This window comes from Tubulanus polymorphus, chromosome 7 (assembly GCF_964204645.1).
Source record: "Tubulanus polymorphus chromosome 7, tnTubPoly1.2, whole genome shotgun sequence".
Classification (NCBI taxonomy): domain Eukaryota; kingdom Metazoa; phylum Nemertea; class Palaeonemertea; order Tubulaniformes; family Tubulanidae; genus Tubulanus; species Tubulanus polymorphus.
The window spans coordinates 13,171,930-13,195,808 of record NC_134031.1 but is presented as its reverse complement, the minus strand read 5'-3'; the positions used below and the strand labels follow the sequence as shown (position 1 = coordinate 13,195,808).

At 37.1% G+C, this 23,879-nt stretch overlaps 2 protein-coding genes across 12 annotated transcripts in view; one reads left to right on the top strand and one right to left on the bottom strand.

The window, feature by feature from the left end:
• LOC141909360 (pre-mRNA-splicing factor ATP-dependent RNA helicase DHX16-like) overlaps positions 1-23,879 on the bottom strand; it is a 415,810-nt gene that overhangs the window by 315,099 nt on the left and 76,832 nt on the right. The gene's annotated exons all lie outside the window — the stretch shown is intronic.
• LOC141908367 (eukaryotic translation initiation factor 4 gamma 1-like) overlaps positions 1-23,879 on the top strand; it is a 67,125-nt gene that overhangs the window by 15,113 nt on the left and 28,133 nt on the right. For 6 of the 9 annotated variants that reach the window (XM_074798396.1, XM_074798395.1, XM_074798397.1 and 3 more), the window contains 12 exons: positions 1,414-1,635; positions 5,101-5,315; positions 6,430-6,970; positions 15,499-15,611; positions 16,177-16,546; positions 17,046-17,173; positions 17,258-17,344; positions 18,057-18,239; positions 21,563-21,700; positions 21,864-21,923; positions 22,038-22,166; positions 22,964-23,043. In XM_074798396.1, the coding sequence (XP_074654497.1) occupies positions 1,414-1,635; positions 5,101-5,315; positions 6,430-6,970; positions 15,499-15,611; positions 16,177-16,546; positions 17,046-17,173; positions 17,258-17,344; positions 18,057-18,239; positions 21,563-21,700; positions 21,864-21,923; positions 22,038-22,166; positions 22,964-23,043 (2,266 nt within the window). Of the gene's footprint in view, positions 1-1,413; positions 1,636-5,100; positions 5,316-6,429; positions 6,971-12,844; positions 13,115-15,498; positions 15,612-16,176; positions 16,547-17,045; positions 17,174-17,257; positions 17,345-18,056; positions 18,240-21,562; positions 21,701-21,863; positions 21,924-22,037; positions 22,167-22,963; positions 23,044-23,879 lie in introns of those variants that run through there. The other 3 variants (XM_074798398.1, XM_074798399.1, XM_074798400.1) reach the window with 3 other exon arrangements.

The following is a 23,879-nucleotide window of genomic DNA, read 5'->3' as shown; positions in this document are numbered from 1 at the left end:
GTGATGCTAACATGGGTTGTTTAAGATTTATGCTTCCTAGTTGTAAGAGTAAGCTCTGATTGTGAAAACGTTTGTTATCTTATAATAGGTACATGTATATCAATTTTCTTAAAAATGTATTCATCCAAATAATTGATATATCTGAAAATGCCTTTTCCTAAGCATTGTAGGTAGCGCCTACTGGACAACCGTACAAGTTACCCAGTCTATGGTCTGGTCTAGGGTTACTTAACACAATTACAACCACTATTCTATATCTTATGATTAATGTGCATGGAGCAAGTGCTTGTCTAAAAAATTTGGAGTTTCCATAATCAGTTGATTGCAGACTTGCTTAGGCAAATAGCATTCATTGATTTGTACAGTAAAGTGTGTCTCTAAAAAAGGTAAAAACCATTTTATATTTTGAGCCCGAGCAGCTTTGAATTCTGTATAAATCATGATGCGTGACCATTAGTGACTGCAGTTTCCATCCAATGAAAAAGTGTCTAGGTCAACGTGGGCTGAAATTTTATTCATCCTGTTTTAGCGCTGCTTGAATATTGAATTTAAGTTTCAGTGAATATCCATTTTGTAACTAACACAACTTAATGGCATATGTTCCATAAAAATTGACAAATGAATAATGAAGTATCAGAAATTTCAAAGTTTTCTGAAATTAAAACATAGGTAATCACCGGTCTTCAACATGGCCACCACTTTTTTCAACACATATGTGCCCAGCTTCTTATAAGGCAGGTGTGCACGATGCGATTCTTAGAGGCCGGTTCTGCAAGGAACCGTCGAGCAATCGTTTGCTTGGCGTCTCCTGTGTGCTCTCACTGGCGACGGCAATTATCTTTCCCACCAAGGATCTGTATCATGTGACTTGCTGAGATGGCGCGCTACTGCATGAGAAGTTGCCATATATGGAAGTATCTCATGATTATTCGCACGTGCTCATAGGCTAGTTGATGAGTTGCTTGTCGCTTGGCGTCTCAAGCTACCGCACACATGGCGACTCCAAGCGATCGATGAGCAATTTCTCGACGAGGAGTGAATCCTTTTAACATAGAGCAATCGCTGTCTCCTGTTGCTGCAGATTTTCTTCGTTCGACACCAAGCAAATCGGGCAGTTGCTCGAGAATTGCTTGTGAGTACAAGGCTATAATTGCCACAGCATATCTTTTCCTATGATTTTAGCACAAATGATGAACATCATTTTGGTCTTCAGATTTGTTTACGCAGATCTTAGTCCCTGGGTAACGAAGTAAAATAAAAATGGTTCTTTTTTTGTACACATCAAATCTGATGATTTTTCTTAAAATGGCATCATTGTATACACATTGAAACCGCTTGTAAAAACGAATTGTAATAATTTATGTTTTGTGTGTTGATTTAGTGAAGTTATGTTATCTCTTGTTTCTTATGTAGTTGGTTACTATCCAAGCCCTGGAGCGAACATGGAATACATGCAGCAGCCAGGTGTACCGACTAGTAGCAGTGTTGCATCAGCAGTAGCAGGCGCAGCTACAACCCCTATCGACAACCGTGCAATTATTGATGATCAGCCACAGCCGCCCAATACCTGTAAATGTTTACTACATCTACAACCAGGGGGCGCTGATAACCATACACCACCTAATAACAGTTTCTGTAACAATTTCTTTTAAATCATCATATATTTGAAAATATTCAAATTTTGTCTATTGCTGAAATGCGCCTTGATCTGAAGCTTAATCTTAAGCTTAAAGTGCTTTTGTACCAGTTCTTAATTAATTAATACAGCATTGCTCAATACAATACTGCCACTGTAGTGTGAGCTAAAACATTGGCCACCTTGTCTGGTCAATGAATCCAATCCCATAATTTAATTTTTGACATTACGTTAAATTGATACGTCTTTACTCCTGCTGTACTTGACAGACAACGTTGCACGCTTATCTCACTGAACTAAAATCATTCTACCTACGTATTGAAAAAGGAATTGTTACTATGAATAGATAAACTTTCTGTGGTTATTGTACTTATTCCATTGACTTACTTATCCAACCCCCTGAGGGCAGGGAATTATTAAATTTTCTGGTTCTGATTCAATATTTATGAAATTTTGATAAAGCGATATAGTGTTCTCACTGTGGTGTCTTAAGCATGGCAACCCACCATGCTATAACCTTTGACCGCCGAGCAAATGAAAGATGTGATATATGTTACAGAGTGCTTTAATATAAAAACCTATGGGGAAAAGTTATGTTTTTATTTTACTTTATCAAGCATTCACATTTGAGTATCTACATTGTATATGCCTGCCAGCAGAAAGTCTATTATGTGGGCACTAGATATCCTGGAATAATCACATTGTATAATCAATGGACATGTGGGTCAAAACCGGTTAGATATTCTGCCTGCTGAAGAACAGCGAGCTGGCATTGCATAGTTAAGTATGTGCAGCCTGTAGAAGATTGATGAATAAAACTTTGGCAAGCTGAATTGACAAAAATTCATTTTATTGTACAAGAACATTGAATTCTTTAAGGGAATATTGATTTGATCATATGCCCATTAAAGAATTCAATGTTCTTGTACAGTCACGTGCATCAAGCAAACTACCAGGGGAGTGCTATTGGACCCCTGTTTTGGTGAGGCCTTAGGCCTATGTCGCTTCCGTGAGGGCTGCCATGTTTTTTTCAACCCGGCGGGAACACTGGTGATAGGTCTATCATCATCCCAGCTCATGTGTGGTTTGGGTATTTTCTTCAGTGTGTCAAGTAGGCTCATACGTATTTCCTTTTTGACATTATAGATGTTACAAATTGCTTTCATAGAAAATACCCTACCAAGTACATGAAATCAGATTCATTAAGAAAATCAAAATTGATCTCAGATTATCTTGCATTCATCCTAATGTTGCCACCTACCAGAATTGCCTCGTTAAAGAGTTGAAACGCAAAACACATATCATTTTGGGAAATGTGGGCAAAATGATTGTAATGATATTGCAGATCAGAATCAGAGAATTGATGTTCGATTTAATCATTCTAATTGATTATCATATTTTATTATGATATCAAACATTTTGATGTGGAAAGGTTTTGGTTAATATTGATTACCTGCGCAGTAAATTGACTCTTCTTGAGCATTCCCCACTCCGTGAAGTGCCATTTAGCCAATAGTTAGCATTTTGCACCTGTCCATCTGACTAATACAAGCGAAAGTGGCTACTGGCGAACATATTTAGGTACACTACAAAGTAAAGGTGATGAAAAACAACCATGTACATGTGTATTGACATTTGAATAATTCATTTAAATTACATGTAAATCGCAATTTAAAGTAGTCAGTGTATACATATATATAGACACCCAACAACACAATACATGTAATTAATAAGATATACAGAAAATAAACAGAATGAATATTGCTTACCCATATATATGGCATGTTCCAACGCCATTAATTACCTCAGAATGTCCTAGAGCTTTGGCGATAAAACGAATCATATCGGGTATGCTCAGGAAGGGTTCAACCTTGTCTGTCCGTGATGAATTCGATTAAGGACTAGCTGGTTCGATGAAGTGATTTTAACCTGGAGAAATTTGACCTTCAGCCATGACTTTCTACTTAAAAAGAGTGTATTCCAGGAAGTGTAGTCACTTGGTTCTGGGATTGAATTGGAAATGATACGAATAGGATGCTTAATGTTGTACAAGCCAGTGAATATTTGTTTCTGAGCTAGAGCTAAAAAAATTCTGTTATTTTCTAATTCCTGTTTAAATGCTGCCCATCAATCAAATCAGTTAATGATATTGTTTTCTTATTCAAAACACTGCAGTCAGTTTGCTCGAAATATTGTAGATATATATCCTACTGTACCATAAACATCTACATTTATCAGATTAATCAACTTAAAAGAATATAAATTAAATAGTTTCCAGGATGACTGGCATTTTCTGGGATACACTACACATCTATATCTCTTTATCTGCTGCATAGGACTATGTGCTATGTTCAGTTTGCATGTACATGTATATGCACCTTGGTTCCTATACCTAATTTGACTGAAAATCATTCTCTTTTCTTATGGTGACACTACCATGAAATGAAACCCTGTCTCCTAATGGATACTGTCCGTGCGTAGACTTCTCAAGTCAGTCTTTGTAGGTCCATATTATTTCATTCCATTTGGATGATGTCCCAGTTAAAAAACGGTAAATGAAAAATATTAGTTGAAGCCAAGCAGTACATAAGACTTATGGCCAGGTTTTGTTCTATGGTGCAGTGATAATCATCCTCCCAGGCAGGGATTCGAACCTGACGGCATCGAGATTGCCACAGTAAGAAACCGCGACATGCACAACTTAGATGACGTCATTACAAGCCAATCAGAAATCCCGTTTCATTAAAGCCTGGGTTTTCCCGTTGATAGTTCTTCCATGAAATTTTGTGCGGCAAAGCTGCGCATGTACCTGCGCACACAGTATACTGTGGCAGGGGTTCGTGCCGTGGCTGAGTGTTGCAATGTCATCAGGTTCAAATCCCCTTACCAAGGGAGAATGAGTCATTATATGCAAGGGAGTATGAATGAAAGTACCTAGAATCAAGATGTTCTTTAAATCTTCAATCTTCATGACCTACTGCAAAACTAATGAATTTTTGTGTAAAAGTGAGATTAGTTCATAACCCCTGAGATATCAGGTACTCTTGGTTATCTCGATCAATATCTAATATAAATTCTTGAAATTATACCTTAATCCCTAATCTGGATGATTATTTTTACCTCTGGAGGAAATTCACTCAAATTACATAAAAATGATAAATTTCATTTTTGATAATATTTGGTGAGAGTGCATGATGGTGGTTTGTTTAGTTACATCCTTATTGTGCCTTGATGAACATGTCTTAACGCATCACATCTAATCATTTTGTGCTTTTTGCAACAGAATCAATTTTTAACTTAAACAATCATATAACCTAGTGGTTTAAAGTCTGCTTCATTTTGTATTCTATGTCCCGATTCTTTTTGCATACATTTTGCACAAACTAATCAAATTAAACAATTGTTTTATGTTAATGTAACTATATTTTTCGGCAAAAAGAAAACTCAATGAATTTTCATTCTAGTAAACTATTACACTCAACAACCACCTACGTTTCAAATGAATCAAACGCGACCACCATCGAACCCTGGTCAGAAAGAACGAAAGATCATTCGGATCCAGGACCCTACTACTGGCGTTGACATTACTGACAATCTGATGAGCTCAGCACGCGGCAACAAGATGGTAACACCACCTCTTAATACTGATACTGGATCATCTAGAGCAACCCCTGTTGCCGTAAGTACTAGGAACTAGCTGCCAGTTGCTCAGTGAATGGTTTGGACTACAAAGGTTCAGAATAAAGTTTTGTCACAATATCAGGAATACTCTGCTGGTAAACTTGGACTGACCGCTAAGCAGCTGGCTCCTGGTGAAGGGATTTACTAATTAATTCCCAAGTTATGACAAACTCTTTAAAGTTGGGACCCTTTATCACCAGAGACATTGATTGTGGAATGACTTGTGTCTATCATCAACTGCCCATCATATGCCATCCCCTAGAAACCTTGTAAGAGCAATACAGCCTGTAGTTCTTAATTGATTTATAGGCCATGTACGCTGAGCTTATTGCTATACTCATATAAATCCTGCATCAAAATGTTATCCATTCTTCAATCCCTATGAAGCCAAATTATGAAAAAGGGCCTTGTTAAAATACCCGGGGGGGGGGGGGGGGGTTTGCACAAAAATACCAGTTTTACCAAACCATAAGTCTCCTATCATAGGGTATGGATTTTTTCTCAGCAATTGTGCAAGGGTCAGGGAAACAAACTTTTATCTAAAATCGTCGCTATCCATGGATGGACTTGATATACCAATAAGCCATGTGCTTGAATTTCAAATTCAATCAAATTATATTCTGCAATTTATCGAATCCAATTTTATTTTATTGAACAAAATTACATCAAATCCAATTTCATTTTGTTCTGCATTCAGATCAACGAGTCGAAAAGAAAAAATTCATCTGAGGTATTCATTCCTGCCATCTCCCTGTCTGTGTTTCTTAACAAAACACAATTTATCTGTTTAAACTATAAAGAAGCAGAAAAAGTATTTTGTCACAACCCACAAATTGCATCGATTCATAAAAAGCAAATATTTAGGCTGATCGTAGTGCCCGCTCTTGTTCCTCAAATTAGTTCGAGGATTGAGGCAGTTAAGATGTCCACCCTCCTTGAAAATGGAGGCTATCCGCCATCAACTATGGCCCCCATGGCAGTCATCTTGAATTTCTTGTCCGCGATACAGCCTACAGTTCTTAAAGACATGCCCATTTACTGCCTCGTCTTCCCCGGACGGCATTAGTGGGGTTGCCACATTCTAGTTTCTTTGCAATTTCCTCTGATTCCAGGATACACCACCCCCAGCACCAGTTCAGGGACCCAGCGTCGCCGCTGAATTTGCTGCTAAAGTTGCTGCAGTTGCTGTCCAATATTCGACTCCGCCATCACAACAGCAGCCAGTTGTTAACCCTGGTGCCCTAGAAGCCCCAGTTGTTATACCTGTTGCTATGGTGGCGCCACCTCCCACCGTTGATGCAGTTATAATTCAGGAACCTGTCTGTGATGAGGAACTATCATCGTCGGAACCTTGCAGTATCGTAACAACTACTGATTCACCAACCAGTGACATAGCAGACTCATTGCCTGCAACGCCATCGCCGAGTGCAGAAGCATCATCTACTGAGATAGAATCCACTAGTAGTGAAATAAATGTGACTATAAATGTTGATAAACAAACCACGCCGCAAAGCGATAAACGTGAGCTTGTGGAGTCCGAAACTGCCGCACAGCATGTCAGTGATGGAGAAATAGTACCTGCCATTGAAGCTTCGGTTGACACATCCACACTCGATGCATCTGAATTGTCAGCTGAAGCAATTCCTTTGGAAGGTAAGTCCATTATTTGGAAATGTATATGGTTTTTGTGGCTTGCGTAGCATGGCTGTGTTGCCATTACTAAATGTGTAACTTGTTTGGAAATACGTCACCAGTAACCTTTGTTCCATGATTCCTATAATCTTGGAAGTTTGCGGTTTTGTAGCTGTCTCAAATTCCTTGAAAGTGTTTGCTGGGAAAGTCAGTAGGAATCTTTGAATTTGAAAGCTTGGCAATGTCCTTGAAAGTCTTGTTCAGCAAATTCGTAGGTGAAAACAAATTGATCTGACGTATTTGTTCCTGCCTACCACTGTCTGTGTTTTTGGTTTACCATTGTCAGCGGTATAAGGTTGGCATTGAGCCAATTCATGTAAAATCGCGGTACGTTTTTTAATGTGAGCATTTTTTCATTGGTTCTCGGGTTAAACGGCGCATAATCGATTGAAGACATGACGAACCTCCGTCGATGACATGGTCAACTTTGTTTAAATTGACGAAAAACTGTTTTTGGCAGGAAAATTCTTAGCTCTTGCTTATAGAATTGCAATGACCTCGATTGGGGGACGTTGTCTCTACGAGCGATTGTGATTGGCTGTTTTTGGGATTTACGGGGAATTGCGGCGCTACTAAAATAGTTATGGGAAAGCCATTAATGGCAAACGTTTCATTGGACTAGGTGCCGTATATGTGCGAATTCTAAATGCTCATTGCTGGTGAGAATATAATTATTTCACATATATAGGTATTGTTTTATTTTAATACCCTGTGATTGTGTTGATTGAGATTGAAGTGAAGCGAATGTTCACTACACAAGGCCTCCACGTGCGCGGGAGTGCTAAACACACAAACACACGCTCATGCAGACTACTATATGGTGATGCTGTAACGCTGCTTGGCGCTTGCACGTTTGGTATGATAACAGGCCGAATAATCGTCGTAGCAGAAGATTAGTGCTGTGTTTTCTGTTTGATAGAATTTGTAATAAATTGTAATTTCTTGTGAGCTGAATATACTAAGCAGCAAACTATAGGTATAGGTCGAGGTCTGAATATGGTAGTGGTAAATTCAAGGATTTAAAACAATCTAATACTATGCCCCGGCGCTTTAGCTTACGTGGCCATACATTGGAAGAGGTTTCGTTTCCAAGACTCAATATTCGGCCACCCTCTGATATGTGACATCATATGAATTTATTGGAATATTTTTTCATATTGTGAAAAATATTTTTTTGAAAATATAAAATAGTTTCCCTGCCGTGCCTACCTATACCCTATGAAATTTTGGACGTAGACCATAAACAAATGTTAATCTTTGGTCTTATTTGACTGCAAAATAATTCTTTAAGAAAGATGAAATACAATATAAACTTCTAGAACCTTGAAGTCACGAATTAAAAAAATTTTTCAAGCAATGCCCGGTTTACCTATCTTGAGCGAATGCTTTTCGTTGCACAAAATTTTATGCCAAAGGTGGTGCCGATTTGTATAAGTGCAAACAGTCAAAGACTTGAGCGCTTTGCCGCATACAAAGAACCGGGATCGAAGGTATCAATTCCTTGATAACTCGACCTTTTCTTCCATTTTCTTCATTTTCTTCAAACATATAATTTCAATGTTCAAATGTTTAAGAAAAGATGTTCAATATTAGGGGTACGCAGGTTTCATGAGAGCGATCCCGAAAAGCAATTTGTAATAGCATAACTGTCGTATACGGCTTCGCGTCCTCTGATGGCCTGTGTATCAGTTGACAATTCAATTCTTTATTGATCCTTATGTTAAACATTCAATAAAGTAACAAATTTTGAAACAAGAAAATACAATAAACAAAACACTAGTTACAAATTTTAGAATATGAAAATACTACATACAAAACACATGTGTAATTCATACAGAATATTTATTTTAAATGACATTAATTGGATATCGAGTGACAGCCAAACTGACTGGGCTAGGCCACACGATATGCTCCAAAGTCATGACGAAGCAGACATAAGAAGAGTTCTTTCCTCAACCATGGAGGCAATGAAGTTGCAGACCAGCTTTGAGGCAAAAGTGAATGATGTCGGTTGCGAGTTGTCATTATTGACAATTTTCAATAAAAAATTAAACCACTTTTTACAGTCAAACCCTGTATAACCAACCCAATCGCCGAATCTTGTAATTCCCCAAATTTCTTAAAGCTTCGATTTCAAATTTGCAATCCCACATTTAAGCTTATCCTAAAAATTTTACATTTTTTCGCAGGCGTCAAATAATTTATTAAGAATATAGCTGCAAAGCAGCGATAACGGGTTATCTGCACAGCCCTGTTAGTATTCTTGATCTTGTCTGATTACTGTGTGGACCAAGATCACATGTATGCTGAAGCAGCTGCACCATCCTATTGAAAGTGAAGCGAATTAAATAACATCCTGTTCAACGGTCGACACGGCTTAATAAAACGAAGGTCTACAAAGTCAATTAGGCTTACTTGAAACCATGGATAACTGGACCAGATGGTTATTTGACTGAAATCTACTGTTAGGCCTTACAGTCTTTATGGATTTCGACAAAGCATTTGATAACGTACTGCATCAGCGATTACTAAACAAGCCATTAGGAAACGGTATTTTCGTCTTGCTATGATACGCTATTGTACATCTGGATAAATTTTGCGACTAAAATAAGCATTTCAAGTTTGATTTCCATAAGATATTGAATTGATTCATTGAATGCAAGTACTTTTTCAAATGCATAACAGAAAATTTGAAGGCCAACTCGTGCTCAACCTAAGGTGTTCCAAATGGCCCTTTTTTTTATTGACTTTCGCTTAAGCGAAGTCCATTTCGTTATTGCACTTGAAACTTTCTTCCTTCGGTACAAAATAACTGCCTAACGAGGCTAAGTTTCTCTTCGGAAGTTTTAAAACTCGCAATGCAGTAATGAAAGCTCTAACCCTATTGAATTCATCGTAATCCGTTGCTTAATTATCAATTTACTTAATTTATTTGTTGTTAGAACTACATTTCTTTTCAGAAGAACACATACCCATTTATGTGTATTCATGCTTCACACACGTGCTTGTTACAAACTTGCTGCTATGTGATGTATTGATCTGTGCATGTACATGTTTATGAAAAGCGCGCCTTGCGAGTGGCCTAGTTAAAATTTTCCTGCAGGGATAAGAATTCCCCACGGATCCGCGTTTTGTCGCGGATTTCGGTATTCGGGTGACGATCTCATTCAATTGGTCTGGCACGATCGGTAATCAGGTGAACCGTAAGAGCGTTCAGTGCCTGTTTCACTTATCGTCGCGTAAAAGTATCGCATTTCAATGCATATTCATTGCAACACAGTGATTTTGTATCTACATTTGTACTATGATGAGTGTATGTATTTTATCGATCGGTTGCAGACACGCGCGTGCGGCGACAGTAGTAATGTATATAGGCCTACTTACTGTTGCCGCGCGTGTGTGGCGAACGCCTTCAGATATTATACACTACTGGGTGATGATTTTTAGTGAGCATTCATCGGCGCGTTTTAACTGCAATAATTCAGGACTCGACCCGTAATGCATGAGATGCTGAATGTCATTGAATGAGGATGTACTGTAACCGGCTGGTTGTTGTATCGGCAGGCTGGCTGGGGAACTAGCATTTACACCAGCGGTACAGGATTCCATCCATCAGGAACAACAAGGCAGTTAAACCTTCTTTGTACAATCTTTATTGCATCCCGGAATGAGAATGATTATCATAGCTTTACATAGTCTTATATACAGAATCATGAGTATAATGTGAGAACTAGGTGTCAGACAAGTTGTAGACATCAGGACTCGCAAACAAACACCTAGTGACATGTTTGAGAGACATTAATTAATTATCGATGAGCACTGACTATAGCTAATTATCGTGAAAACATGTTGAGTAATGTCACATGTTGATTACGACCTTAAAGCACATATTGACACTATAGTCATAATTATATTATATTATTATTATTATTATTAATAATATGTAGTAGAGCTATGAAATGTTATGAACTGTTCGATATGACATTGTAGATCTATATGATTATGAAATATGCAAATTATATCGGGGTGACAGTACCACATCGGAACTAGCCATTACCTTCCAAAATATAATAGTCGTTCATGGGTTCAAGATCGCTCTAAGTGCTCGTAAAACGCTTTTAATTTCTAAATTTTCTTGCAAATGATTCAACTGCCAGGATTCATCGCGGCTGGCCGTGAAAAGCAGTGAATTTTATAGAAGGGCAGTAAAATTGGGAACTTGGAAATTGTTCAATTTACGAAAATAAATTGTCTAACAAACTTCGTACACAGTGTATAGAAATCGTCACACCATGAACGGGGAGAGTGTTTATTTGAGTCAGTGGGAAAAAACCGCTACCATGTATATTCATGATGAAACATCATGCAGTTTGTGTGTGATGGAGATTGTATCAATAGACAGATTTTTATGAAAACCTTGGATTCAATCAAGGGGACATCTTAGGCTTTTTTTGATTACTTGGAGCACGGATTCTCTGAAATTCTGCCTAAAACTTCATGCCGAAGATCGGTAGGCCTATGCGTTTCCATTCATAAGTTGAAACAAGAAAATTAATTTTAATGAATTATTAATTTGACGCCTGCGTAAAAAATGTAGAATTTTTGGGATAAGCTTATGTGGAATTGCAAATTTAAAATCAAAGTTTTAAGAATTGTGGGGAATTGTGAGATTTGGCGATTGGGTAGCAGGTCAACCGGCCTAATTAAGTTATCCCGGGGGGGGCTTCCGACTCATCCTCTTGAGTCTGGGTTGAAGTAGATATTGTCATTTGAAATAGCAATAGGCTTGTTTATGTAATTCTGTATGAATTACGCATGTGTTTTGTATGTTTTATTTTCTTATTTTAAAATTTGTAACTTTATTGAATTTGGGAATCTTATATGTTATGTTAAAAATAAGGATCAATAAAGAATTGAATTGAAACCTGAAACACATGCCATCAGAAGATGCGGAACCGTATACGACAGCTATGCTATTTTGAATTGCTTATCGGTATTGTTCTCATGAAACCAGCATATCGGGCCCTAATATCGAACATATTTTCTAAACATTTGAATATTGAAATTATATGTTTACACATTTGTATATTGACCGCTTGTTACCGTCAATAAAATTCACGCCGGCCAGACACAGATCATAGATAGCTTCGTCATTCCACCAGCATCCCCATTCAGGTTCTAACTTTTATATCAGACTTCTGCATCGTGTATACATCCGCCATCTTACCGAATAATCCGATTTACTTATTATTTCTATTTATGCCTGCCGCTTCTGATATAACCATACATCCATTTCTATTACAATACGTCTTCTCATGAGTATTCAATGCAATATAACATTTCGACGTTCAAATAGGGCTCATTATATAATCACAAGAAGTCATTCTACATCTTTGTCAATAATAGCATGTATGTGTACACATAGACCTGTGACGTTTTGGTTGTCATTTGTAAAATGACAAATGACGCTGAATGGTTAACATTGTTTAGGTTTCATAATTCATAATTTCAATTCCGGGTTTAATGTATTCCTGTAAACAAAAACAACAGATGATTATGTACCCTCATGTTTCATCAGATTAGAATAAGGAACATTTTCATTTGCTGAGGTATTGCTAGCGTAGCACTAGTTAAACCAGTTGATAAAGGCTCTGAAAAACTTAAGTATTGCGGTGAGTCTTGTACAACAACTTAACTGTGAATGCATGTATGCACGGATATATGTATATATGATATATAGTTGTTTCTTGAGTGAGGCTATGTCTGTGTAGACACTGACAATGTATTAGTGGTGGCAAGGTCCACAGTAAATGAACTTCAGTAGGGAAATGAAATCAGCAGATCTGAGGTCACTGTAGATCTGGATCAATCTAGGTCATACTGATCATTATGGCATATTAATGTGGTGAAACAGCATCAACAGCATGGCATCGTGATAAAAGCCGGTGAATTGAGGAATTCAAGTTAAATATGTAGCAGAAAAGGAGGTTTTGTGGATATTTGTTTCGTTGAGTTGTCCTCATCGTAATGAGAGCAGATATTCGTCGAAGCAGTTATCAAGACTAGTTAAAATGCCACGAGATCGAGGGAAAAGTCCAAGACGAGGTAACCATACCTTACCTTCAAGTAATGCTTTCTTGCAGCTTCAAAATTTTATCATGTTTGATGAAGAAACTTTGTTAACCGTCATACTGTAAACAATTAGCATAAAACGGAGGTATGGGAAAATGGGCTCTTATTTTCTTCTAATCAAGATATTATTTATTGATCCATTAAGTGAAGTTACTTTTCCTTGTTACATAATTTTATATATGTGATACAACAAATATTGTCGATGGGGTCATTTATGTTATACTAAATAAGTCAAACTTGAACTACACACATGTCAACATGAGGGTTGTAAATTTCTCATGCAAAGATAGATTAAGTCTATGGAAGATCATCTTATTGGGATAATGAAGTGGTAATTATAATTTAGTGCTAATTATTTGTGATTATATAGTCACAGAGGAACGACTGAGACAAAGGGAATACCTTAGTATAGGTTATGTATGAATGTAATAAGTTTGTAATGCATACTGGTGGAATGTTCATTGCATATGTATTCAGGTCTATGTGTTGTGGTGTTGCTATTCTTGTCGACTGTACCAGCAAACTGCAAACTAGTCAGTCAATGATTCTGTTTATATATACCGTACCTGCTGAGCGATATTACCAGGCAAAATATTTTATGTAAAGCGGCTTTTGGCCTCGGTTGCAAGCATTCTTTTCTTCGTTATAGTGACTATATACAGTCAACTGTTATATAGTATTTCTTGTATTGAATTAACATCTACCTATAATAATTAGTGAGTGGAGTAAAATCTGATACGAATCAGAAATGAGCATTTGTTATATGGTGGTAGACTTATTCAACTGATTCGGGTACTTTACTTATTATCAGCAAGCTATTATCATATCCTTCAGTTTTACCCTATCAAATTATGCATGGGTAAAGGTTAATTTAGGTGTCTTACTCATACACGTGTGTTACTCATACACTAGTCCATGAGTATTTAATCTGTTCTCACAATCCAAAATGGTTCAGCTATTCAGATTATTGTAAAGCTAATGAAGGACCTTTGGTCATTGGTTGTTAATTAAGTAGGAACATTTTTAGGCCAGCCGTAGGCTGAGACTATTACTATATAGTCAAATGGAGCGAATTTAAATGACATGGTTTCCAGAGAAAAGGCTCTTTCACTGTACAACTGAGCATATATTCATACAAATCATTCATTAGAGCATTATCCATTCTCCAACCCCTATGAAGCTTGATTCACCAGGGAGCCATGACCTCTGAAATCAGGCGGGCTTCAGAGCCAAAATTGGTCTCATCAGCCATCAGAGAACACACAGAAGCTGAAACTGAAGTTTGGTCATCTTCGACTCCGAAGGACGAACAACAACTCTGTAATTGGCTTAGCTGCAGAGATCAGCAGATGTTCACGTGACCCTGTGGTATCGGCTACCGTTTTACTTTGAGATCTAAAATTATATTTCAAGATCAATACCTGTGAAATCTTTAGCTGATTTGGTGTTTGGGAGGAATATTTTTATTTGCACTACAGAAAATATCATTGACAATTGTGCAAAGTCCGGGAAAATTAGCTTTTTCTCAAATCAGATGGATGACCTAGATATGCTTATTATCCATGTGCTCAAACTGCAAATTTTATTCTGCAAAAAAAAAAAAATTAAATCCAATTAAATTTTGCTTCATTGAACAAATGAAACATCAAATCCAATTCCATTTTGTTTTATTGAGCAAATTTCAGAAAATTTAATTCTACTCTGCATTTAAATCAATAGCCTAATAAGACCAAGGGAAAAGATTCATCTGAGGTATTTGTTCCTGCCAGCTCCAGTCGCTGTCTGTGCTACTTATGAAAATGCAATTGCATTTTGTAAATTATTGTTATAATGGCATTGAGCTGGGAGTGTATTTTGACAAATATAACCCAGAGAATGTATCATTTGCCATTTTATGAAAAGCTGACAGGCTGGCCATAGTGCCCCTTGGGGCTCTTGTTTTATGTACTTATCAATATGACATAATGACTGTTATATGTTCTCCCCAGCCCATGAGGACCATGTGGAGGGTTCTCGGTTAGTTCAAGTATGTGCATGTTGAGTTCGAAACACTGGTCTACTGTGTTGCCTGATGATCTTAATTTCCTTTATCCCCATGGCAATCACTGATCTTCATCTGGTTTGTCTGGCACTGTACTAGTGCGTCATGTTCAGACGATGGAAGTTGTGAAACAAAAAATGGCAGCCAGTATTATTAGCATTATTACATAAAACACAGGTCCACAGTTATGCATCCCTGCCAACCCTATTCGGATAGATCAATGAGTGGGGCTGTCCTACACAATTTCTTTTATTTACTTTAGCTCATTGTGGCTCTTTTATTTACTCATTATTTATTGTGGCTTTGTCTTTTTCAGTGAAAGACAAGAAGAGTCGAAAACAGAAAATGAAAGATTTAAATGAGAAGGGCAAGGCGAAAGAAGGTTCAGATATGGATCTATTCATGCAAAGTGAATCACCATCAGTTTCGGTAAGATGATAACACTACAATCATTGACTCGCCAGTCCTCATGTGAATGTGAAGGTTTTTTTAGGAAAATATCAACGGGGTTGATTTATAGTCTTGATATTTAACTATTTTTTGCATTGTACCACCTACACATGTATTGTATCTACAGTATAACCGCCCTATAGTGAACGCTTGGGGTTCTGGAAAAAATGTTCACTTTAGAAAGGTGTTCATTAAGTAGAGGTAGCACATATTTGTGTCACGCCACCCAACAGCAGTTGGAGTCACTAACTCTCAATATTAAGCATTAATCCATAACAAAAAAAATCAATTTTGTAGTTTCCTACTTTAAACAGCGGATGGGGACGCAAAATGCTTAAACAAATTATAAAAAACATTTTCCATTTCTCTTATATTCGTTATCAGAATTTCATAAAATTTGATGTGGGTATGTTATTGGTTAAGGGTCAGTTAAGGCATTGTAATAATATCAGTACCTGATGACAAGATTGTTATAAAAAATTTGGAGAATTCTTTTACTGCGCGGGTAAAGCATCATGGTTTGAACATTTATAAATGTTTTCAGGCTAAAGAAGAGTCGGTGACACAGCCTCCAGTACCAACAATAACTCCTGCTACTCCTATAGCAGGTCCGGTTGCTACTCCTGCTCCAGTGTTTACGGAGACTGAGAAACCACCAAAATCAGCCGTGATCGTGGACACAAAACAAACGAACCACATTCACCAAATTGTGGCTGCAACTACTACCACAGAACCAAGCCAGGAAGCTGAACAAGCGAAAGTACAAGAGAAAAATGAGAAAAATGCCGGCCAAGCTCCATCAGAATCAGCAGTGAATAATGTAACGCCTGCACAAAATGTTAAGCCGTCTAGCAATGATTTAATTGAAAAAAATAAAGAAGCTCATTTGGTATTGAAATACCACTACAAGGAAGGTATGACATACTAGGCAAACTTCTTAATTGAATAGATCAGTTTATTTTTCTCCAGAAAATTGTCTTTTTCTCTGATATTTATGTCAGTTAAAAGCCTACCCGGGTCTATTGTTTTTAGCACTTCTTGTTGGAAGTTAATCAAGTTATTGTGGGAAGTAATCAATACTGTTTGATGGGCTGTTTAGATATTCGAGGCATTTGTACCCTAGGACTTATCTGCTGCCCTTATATTGTAGTGAACAGTTATAGAAAAAAATGTGGCCAGTAATTTAACAGGAGTTAGATGTCATATTTTTTTCTTTATTTGCATTTCATTAATTTTGAGACCAAATTCAATTGATGAATTATATGACCTGTTCTTTGATTGTGATGAGTTTGAAGTCTGAAGTTTGAGTCTGAATTCTGTACATCCGGGTTGAGAAGAAATTGTCAGATAAACAAACTACTCAGTGGTTGTGGTGTCCCGCTGATCTATTTTACTTGGCATGCACTGTTTCAGACCAATGGAGTCCACTGAATCCTGAAGGCAAACGAATCTATGACAGAGATTTCTTACTGAGTTTACAAGGAACCTGTAAAGCAAAACCTGATGGTTTGCCTAGATTACCTGATGTCATTCTTGAGAAGGTATATATTGTGTTAAAAAGCAGTGTATATTAATTATGACAATGACAAAATTTTTTCAAAATGATAATCATGCTGTTTTTACAGCCACGACAGATGGACACACGAGCTAGTCCAATGATGATTGACTTCACGCCTGGATTTGTCAGGTCGGCTTTAGGTGGTGGTAGAATGGTAAGTAACACTAACATATTCTGCTATCCAGCTACAATATCAATATGACGTATTTGACCTGTCGACTATTAAAGGGAAACTTTTCCTATGTGCAGTTTGTTATTACTCTTAGATGCGTCTACGCCTGGTTAAATTGTATAAGTGCTTATAAATAAAAAATTGGTCCTGTTTTTAAATATCTTTCGTAAGCTGGGAACATGCATATACACTGAAGAAAATATAAACTGAAAATATAACTGAAGTTATCTATCACTGTCATAGTCCCAAGCTCCTCCATTTAATGAAGGTCGTATTAAGTGTCTTTATTGTAGCCACATGATTTTAGGCAATATAAACATTTGTAAATCTGCTATTTTACGATTTATGCACTTAAATGATAGTTTAACTGGATTATGATTAATCTGTACTAAAGAACTTCCCTAGCGATAAGGATTAACCGAGGTTGATTGTGCTGACTCTGAAAATATGAAAAAGATCAAATAGGATTTTTAGGATGACATTTTATCTGAAGAGAGGGGTATCTATCTGGGTTCCCTTTGATTCTGGTTCAGAATCCTGAACCAAGGGCAGGTTCAGGATTCTCCCTGAACCTGCCTTTGCATTGATCTTTGCCTCATCTTCCCTTGGCACCACCAAAAACTCCATTTAAACCTGTCAAAGACGAGTTTTCTGCTAGTTCAAATAAGAATTTTGACTCGTTTTCTGTTTTCAGAGTGGTTCTCGTAGCATGGACAAAAACCGTAGTCAGCAGCGTGATCGCGGAGGAAAAGATATGCCTAAAAAAGTAATCGACATGCAGATTGGTCAAGTGAAGTTAAAGCGTGCAGAGAATGCATGGAAACCATCACGAGGCAAAGACAAATTGGAACGTGATCAAGAAGAAATGGAAACTGAGGTATATATAGCCGTGTTCACACTACATTCGGCAATTATGAAGAATTGTACTTCGCTGGTGCTGAATTCACCAAAATATGGCATAAATACAGCCAGTTACATTCACACGACGAGTTGGCAATTCGGCACTTAGTAAGCCTAGCGTGGTAGTCATCTGGTGTGCCGATAGAAGGGAGTGTAATTAGTGTTGAGTGTAGCGAACTACAAGGATGTAAATACGCGGCTAGCTAAGCGTCGAATCTGCGTTCACACCGTAAATACGTGGCCAGTTCAGTTCCCTACTGAGATTGGGTTTTCAGTTAGGAAAATGATACTAGTGGGCCTTATAACATGGGTAGATGTGCCAGTGCATGTGCTTGACTTTCATACCAATTTGTGGGTTCAGTTCTGGATTGCTGCGCAATCATTATCTGGTAGGCAGATCAGCACTATGGTTATGCTGAAAACATAGGTTGCAACTTAAATTAAATATATGGCTGAGTACTGCCGTGTATTGAATGGCCATGAAAAATGGATATGAACCAAACCAAGAAATATAAAAGGATTGTTCCATTGTGTCCCTTTATTGATAAATTTGAGACATGACAAATCTATTTCTCCTTAATAACATTTTTGGTCCTCTTTACCTTTTAAGCTGTTTTGAGGCTATTTTTACCAATGCACAGTTAAGCTCAATTTCTCGTTTCCCTTACTGAATCTTGAGACATCATATTCAGTACTTTCTTAGACCTGCCAACTGTTACTATTTTCCCGTAATCGTTACGGATTGACCGCACAAATAACGAGTGGCTGTTACGAGTGGGTGTTCAAAAATTCAATTTAAGTCTATTTTCATTATGTTTTACGGAAAACTCAAGCGTTGTTTCTTTAAAAATATGTCGCGAAAAAAGTTTAAACATGTTGATTTTACTTTGGAAACTAAAATAGGAGTCCTTTAGCGCATGCCGCGCGTTATGCTAGTTGATGTACGCGCCAAGCATCCAATCAATATCACTGTTTACACAGACCACTGGCATACACGTGTCTTCCTGCACACATTCAATACAGTACATCTATCAGCTGGCTTTCACCGGGGCAACCTACTACTATCAATATATTTTATATACTCTCTCGCATGTCTTATAAAGATACAGCACACACTGTTATAAAAATAACAACATTGATTGCTTGGGGCGTTGAATCATTGGTTCGAAGAATGACAACCTAAGCTATCGTCAAGTTGCAGTCATGAAGTCACATGACTGGATCGGAAGATTTTTTTTCAGATTGAGTGATACGCCTCAATGAAATAGGTCCACATACGCAATTCCTTGTCTTAAGAATATTATAATTATCATGATAAATATATTCAAATACTCTGAATAATATCATTTTTTTAAATCATGCATAATGAACGCCGATCTAGCGGTTAAAACAAATCATTACATCTACTCGCGCATAAATACACCATCAATGCTGAGCCTGTTAAAGCGCCAGTACCCGTATGTACGGCCATACACACGTTGATGCCGACACCGGCCTCCACTTCGAAAGTTAAGAACAAAATATTAGAAATATTTGTGATCTGATTTACACCAAATAAACCTTTGAAGTAAGGTATTTAGCATTGGATATTGTGACGAAAATTCCAGATTGATACACTACATAGTTTTCAAGTAAGCGCATTTTTAGTGTAAATGAATTGTGTTGATTGTCAGGCAAGCTCAGCTGCGCGCCTTATTTTATTGATGATGTCAGATGTAAACAATAACATTACCACATGCACAATGCAAACAGAAAACAAATTGAATTTTTTTTAAGCAAACTTTTCAAATTGAATATTAATTTCTTTTCCATAATTTGCCTTTCTTTTATGTTATTTTTAATTGATACATCAGACTTAGCTTCTTCGAACCTCAGGACTTAGAAGTCCTCTTGTTTTTTTTGGAAGTAACCTAAGTTGATTTATTTTTGTATCAATCGATGATTCTGCGTTATTTATTTGGTAAAAATGAAAAATGAATTAGAAAAAAAATGTTAACAACAACTTCTCACTGCCAACCAGTTGCAACGGTTCTCTGCTGTAATCAGTGTGTCTGTTATGAATAATGGCGGCTACCACGACAAGGATTGCGATGATTTTTGGATTTAGACGTCATTTTATCTGATATAAGTGATAAACCTTAACAAGAAACCAACAACAAAGAGAAGGGGTGTCCACCATTTTGAAGTTGTTACACAGTTAAGTTTCCTTGCATGAATGTTTTGTAGAGCCTCACGCTCATTTTTTTGTACTGACTAGTGACAAGTTAAGCATTAGTAGTATTAGGAGTTGACAATTATAATCTACACATCTCATGCCAGTATTACAAACCTAAAATATCAGATTGACAATTGAAATGAAAAAAAAACAAGTGCAACGCAAAATCAAGTAAAATTAACCGTTTTTTTTCAATCCAGCGTCATATTATACATTACACGCTTGTTACTGAAAAACTTTAGATATTACTGAAAATTTATCATATTGTTCTTTTTTTGGGTCTGCTTTCTCAACATCTGTTACTTTCCATACAATTCTATCTAAGTCCTTAATTCGTGCTGGTGGAGCTTTGAATCCCTTAGTTTAGCCCACTTGGGACTTAAGTCCCAGCGGGCTATTGCGTTCACTTTTTGTCCATTTGGCCGTAGACGGAATCCAGTTATTTTGGGAAGTTACTATAGATTCATCTTCTGCCTAAAAACTGGTACGATCAGGATCAAGATGTCCGAGTCAAAATCACCGAACCTCACTCCTTGTGTCAATGTATGTGTGCTAACAGCCTCTGCAGCAGAATGACACCTCATGTGTAGCTGTTAGTGATTGTGCAATAGATATGTAGCAGTTATATATCCCTATTAGTATTGTTGTAAAATGAAACCAGCTTTTGCTCATTTATTTCTCAAATTATTTGTAAAATGAAACCAGCTGTTTGCTTATTTATTTCTAAAATTATTCAGTAAACTAATGAGAAATGCTTCAGTAGGTTAATGCCATTGTATTGAAGTGTTGGTAAAATTTCATCCACCTATTCGAAATAACATATACCGGTATAGATGTGCTGGTTATAAAAAACGCATTTTTTAAATTGCCTCCTAAAATGTATTACTATGATAGGTTTTGCCTATGCCAGCATGTTCTTTCGAACTGAATGCTGCACTTGACATCAAATCACTTGCATTTGCAAAGTTAACTGCACCGCTTCATCTATGGACCTAGAGGAAAATTGCTTTTCATAATCATGATGAAGAAGTTGCATTCAGGCCTCTTTGGGTTCTAGTATAACATGGTTTATTTTTTGTTTGTAGGATCTTTATAAGAGAGTGCGTAGTATTCTGAATAAACTGACGCCACAAAAATTCCAAACTCTAGTCAACCAAATGATGGATTTAAAAATCGACACTGCTGACCGACTACGGGGCGTCATAGATCTTATATTTGAAAAGGTATGCAATTTGACCTGTCGGAAATATGTTGCGCACATGAGATTTTGGTGTTTTTACATTTGTGTTATTGGTTTCTCAGGATGACTGGTAATTATGACGAATGCTGCTTCTGTAACAGATATTGATTTTAAAACTCATTTCATTTTATGATTGTTTTATTTAGGCTATCGATGAACCGAGTTTCAGTGTGCCATATGCTCACATGTGTCAAAGAATACAACAGGTTAGTTTTTGATGTAGCTGGTATATTAGATCTGAAAGTTTGTAGATGACCTGCTAAAAGTGCAGTTTCAGTTTTAGAACGCTTTAATTGATCAGTATAATCTCGTATTTTCAGTTGAAATTGCCAGTGGACATAAAACCACGAGTCATATTGCTCAACCGTTGTCAGAAAGAGTTCGAAAAAGATCGAGCAAGTGAAACAGATATGGAACAATCAAAGAAGAAAATCGAAGAAGCCGCAACGGTAAGGCGTATAAATTGTACATACTGTATATACTTATGTAAAAGGTGACTTTGGATTTTGGCCTTAAAAATTGGATTTTTTGGATCAACTGTGTTGATCCTTATAGAATGTTTCTGAGAGTAACTTTCTGTAAGCTCTTGGTGGCACAAAGTGTAACCAATGGATATACAGAACTGATATTTTGTCATTAGGGGGGAAATAGGTATTGGAATTGATATGGCAAGTTTTGTCCATCAGCTCTAAGCGGTTTGGAAGTGCTGGGAGAAAATGTACAAAACTTCACTGAATTTTTCCCCACTCTACTAATGGATGCCTGACCTTGTTTCCTGACATCACAGGGAAAGCCCTTCAGAAGGGCATCACTTGGAAATTCCTCTAGAAGGGCTTTCCCAGTGACATTATCTAGAACTGTTCTACCATGTACTTGTGACTCGAAGGGAAAACCCATTACCATGTATATCATCAAAGGTGAACATGCTTACTACAAAGTCTACGATTATTTCATCTTTATCAGCTGTTTATACATCATTGCAAATCCAAGAACAAATCCGTTTTTGTGCTAAAGAATAAAATGTATTCAGTTGATCCTACTGGATCCATGGTCCTTTATTTATATACCCTGGGTAAAAGTTGACCTCAGTTTTCAGAAAAAACATTTTTGAAAGACATGGAATGACCTGATTTTAAATCCACTGAGGAATTTAGTCCTTTGCATTATCTTTTTGTCAGTCTGTTTGTCAGTTTGGCCATTAATTGTCCTGTTCTGTAGTTCATGAATTTATTTTGATTTCAAACAGGAAGAAGAAAAGAAAGTATTACAAGAAGAATTAAATTACGCGTATGCTAAATCGAAACGAAGGTCTATAGGTAACATAAGGTAAGTGATGTAATGCCCTAAAGGCTCAATTCAGAGATTATGGTAGAAAAACTGCCATTCAACTTCATTTTTGGCCCTCTGATCTGGGTATAAACTTGTATGATAATCTGTATTGACTATAACTTTCAACGCATTACCCATGTACTATCCAGTTTACGGATGGTTAGATTGCCTACTAAGTCATGTGGCCACAATTAAATCTGGGTGACCACCTGGGAGTCGGGGAATTTTTTTCTGTAAGCCAGAGGAAAGTCTGGGAATTTTGTAATAAAAGCCAAAATGAGGGAAAGTCTGGGAAATTAGTTAATGTAGTTAGATCCCATGTACAATTAACCACTTCTTATCTATGTCTTTTGACTGTTGATTGAGTGGATTCATAGAAGATCAAGTCAAGGAAAACAACACACATGCTACGGAAAAGTCAGGGAATGAGCGAATTTGCACTGATTTCAAATTAATTTGAAATCAGTGCAAAACCAAGCACCATCATTAGATGGGGAGGTCAAAGACATTCAGCACCTGTTATTTTGTTTCTTTGAATCAAATGTACACTAGCATCAGTGTATGCACTGCTTTATTTTCCCACTGGAACCGTATGTTCTAGACAGGTGATATGAATAAGAATCTTAAAGGGAATAACTTATGAACTGGAACACCAATCTAAATATTGTACGGAATAAGCACTTATACAGTTAAACCAGAGGTGGATTAAACAAGGTTGACTGAAGATGCATCTACCCTACACACATCTGCAGCCCTAAAGTTGGCCCATCTGAATCATTATGGCAGACTGGTAGCCTTTGTTAACAAGACACAGCCTGCTTTTCTTGATGGAT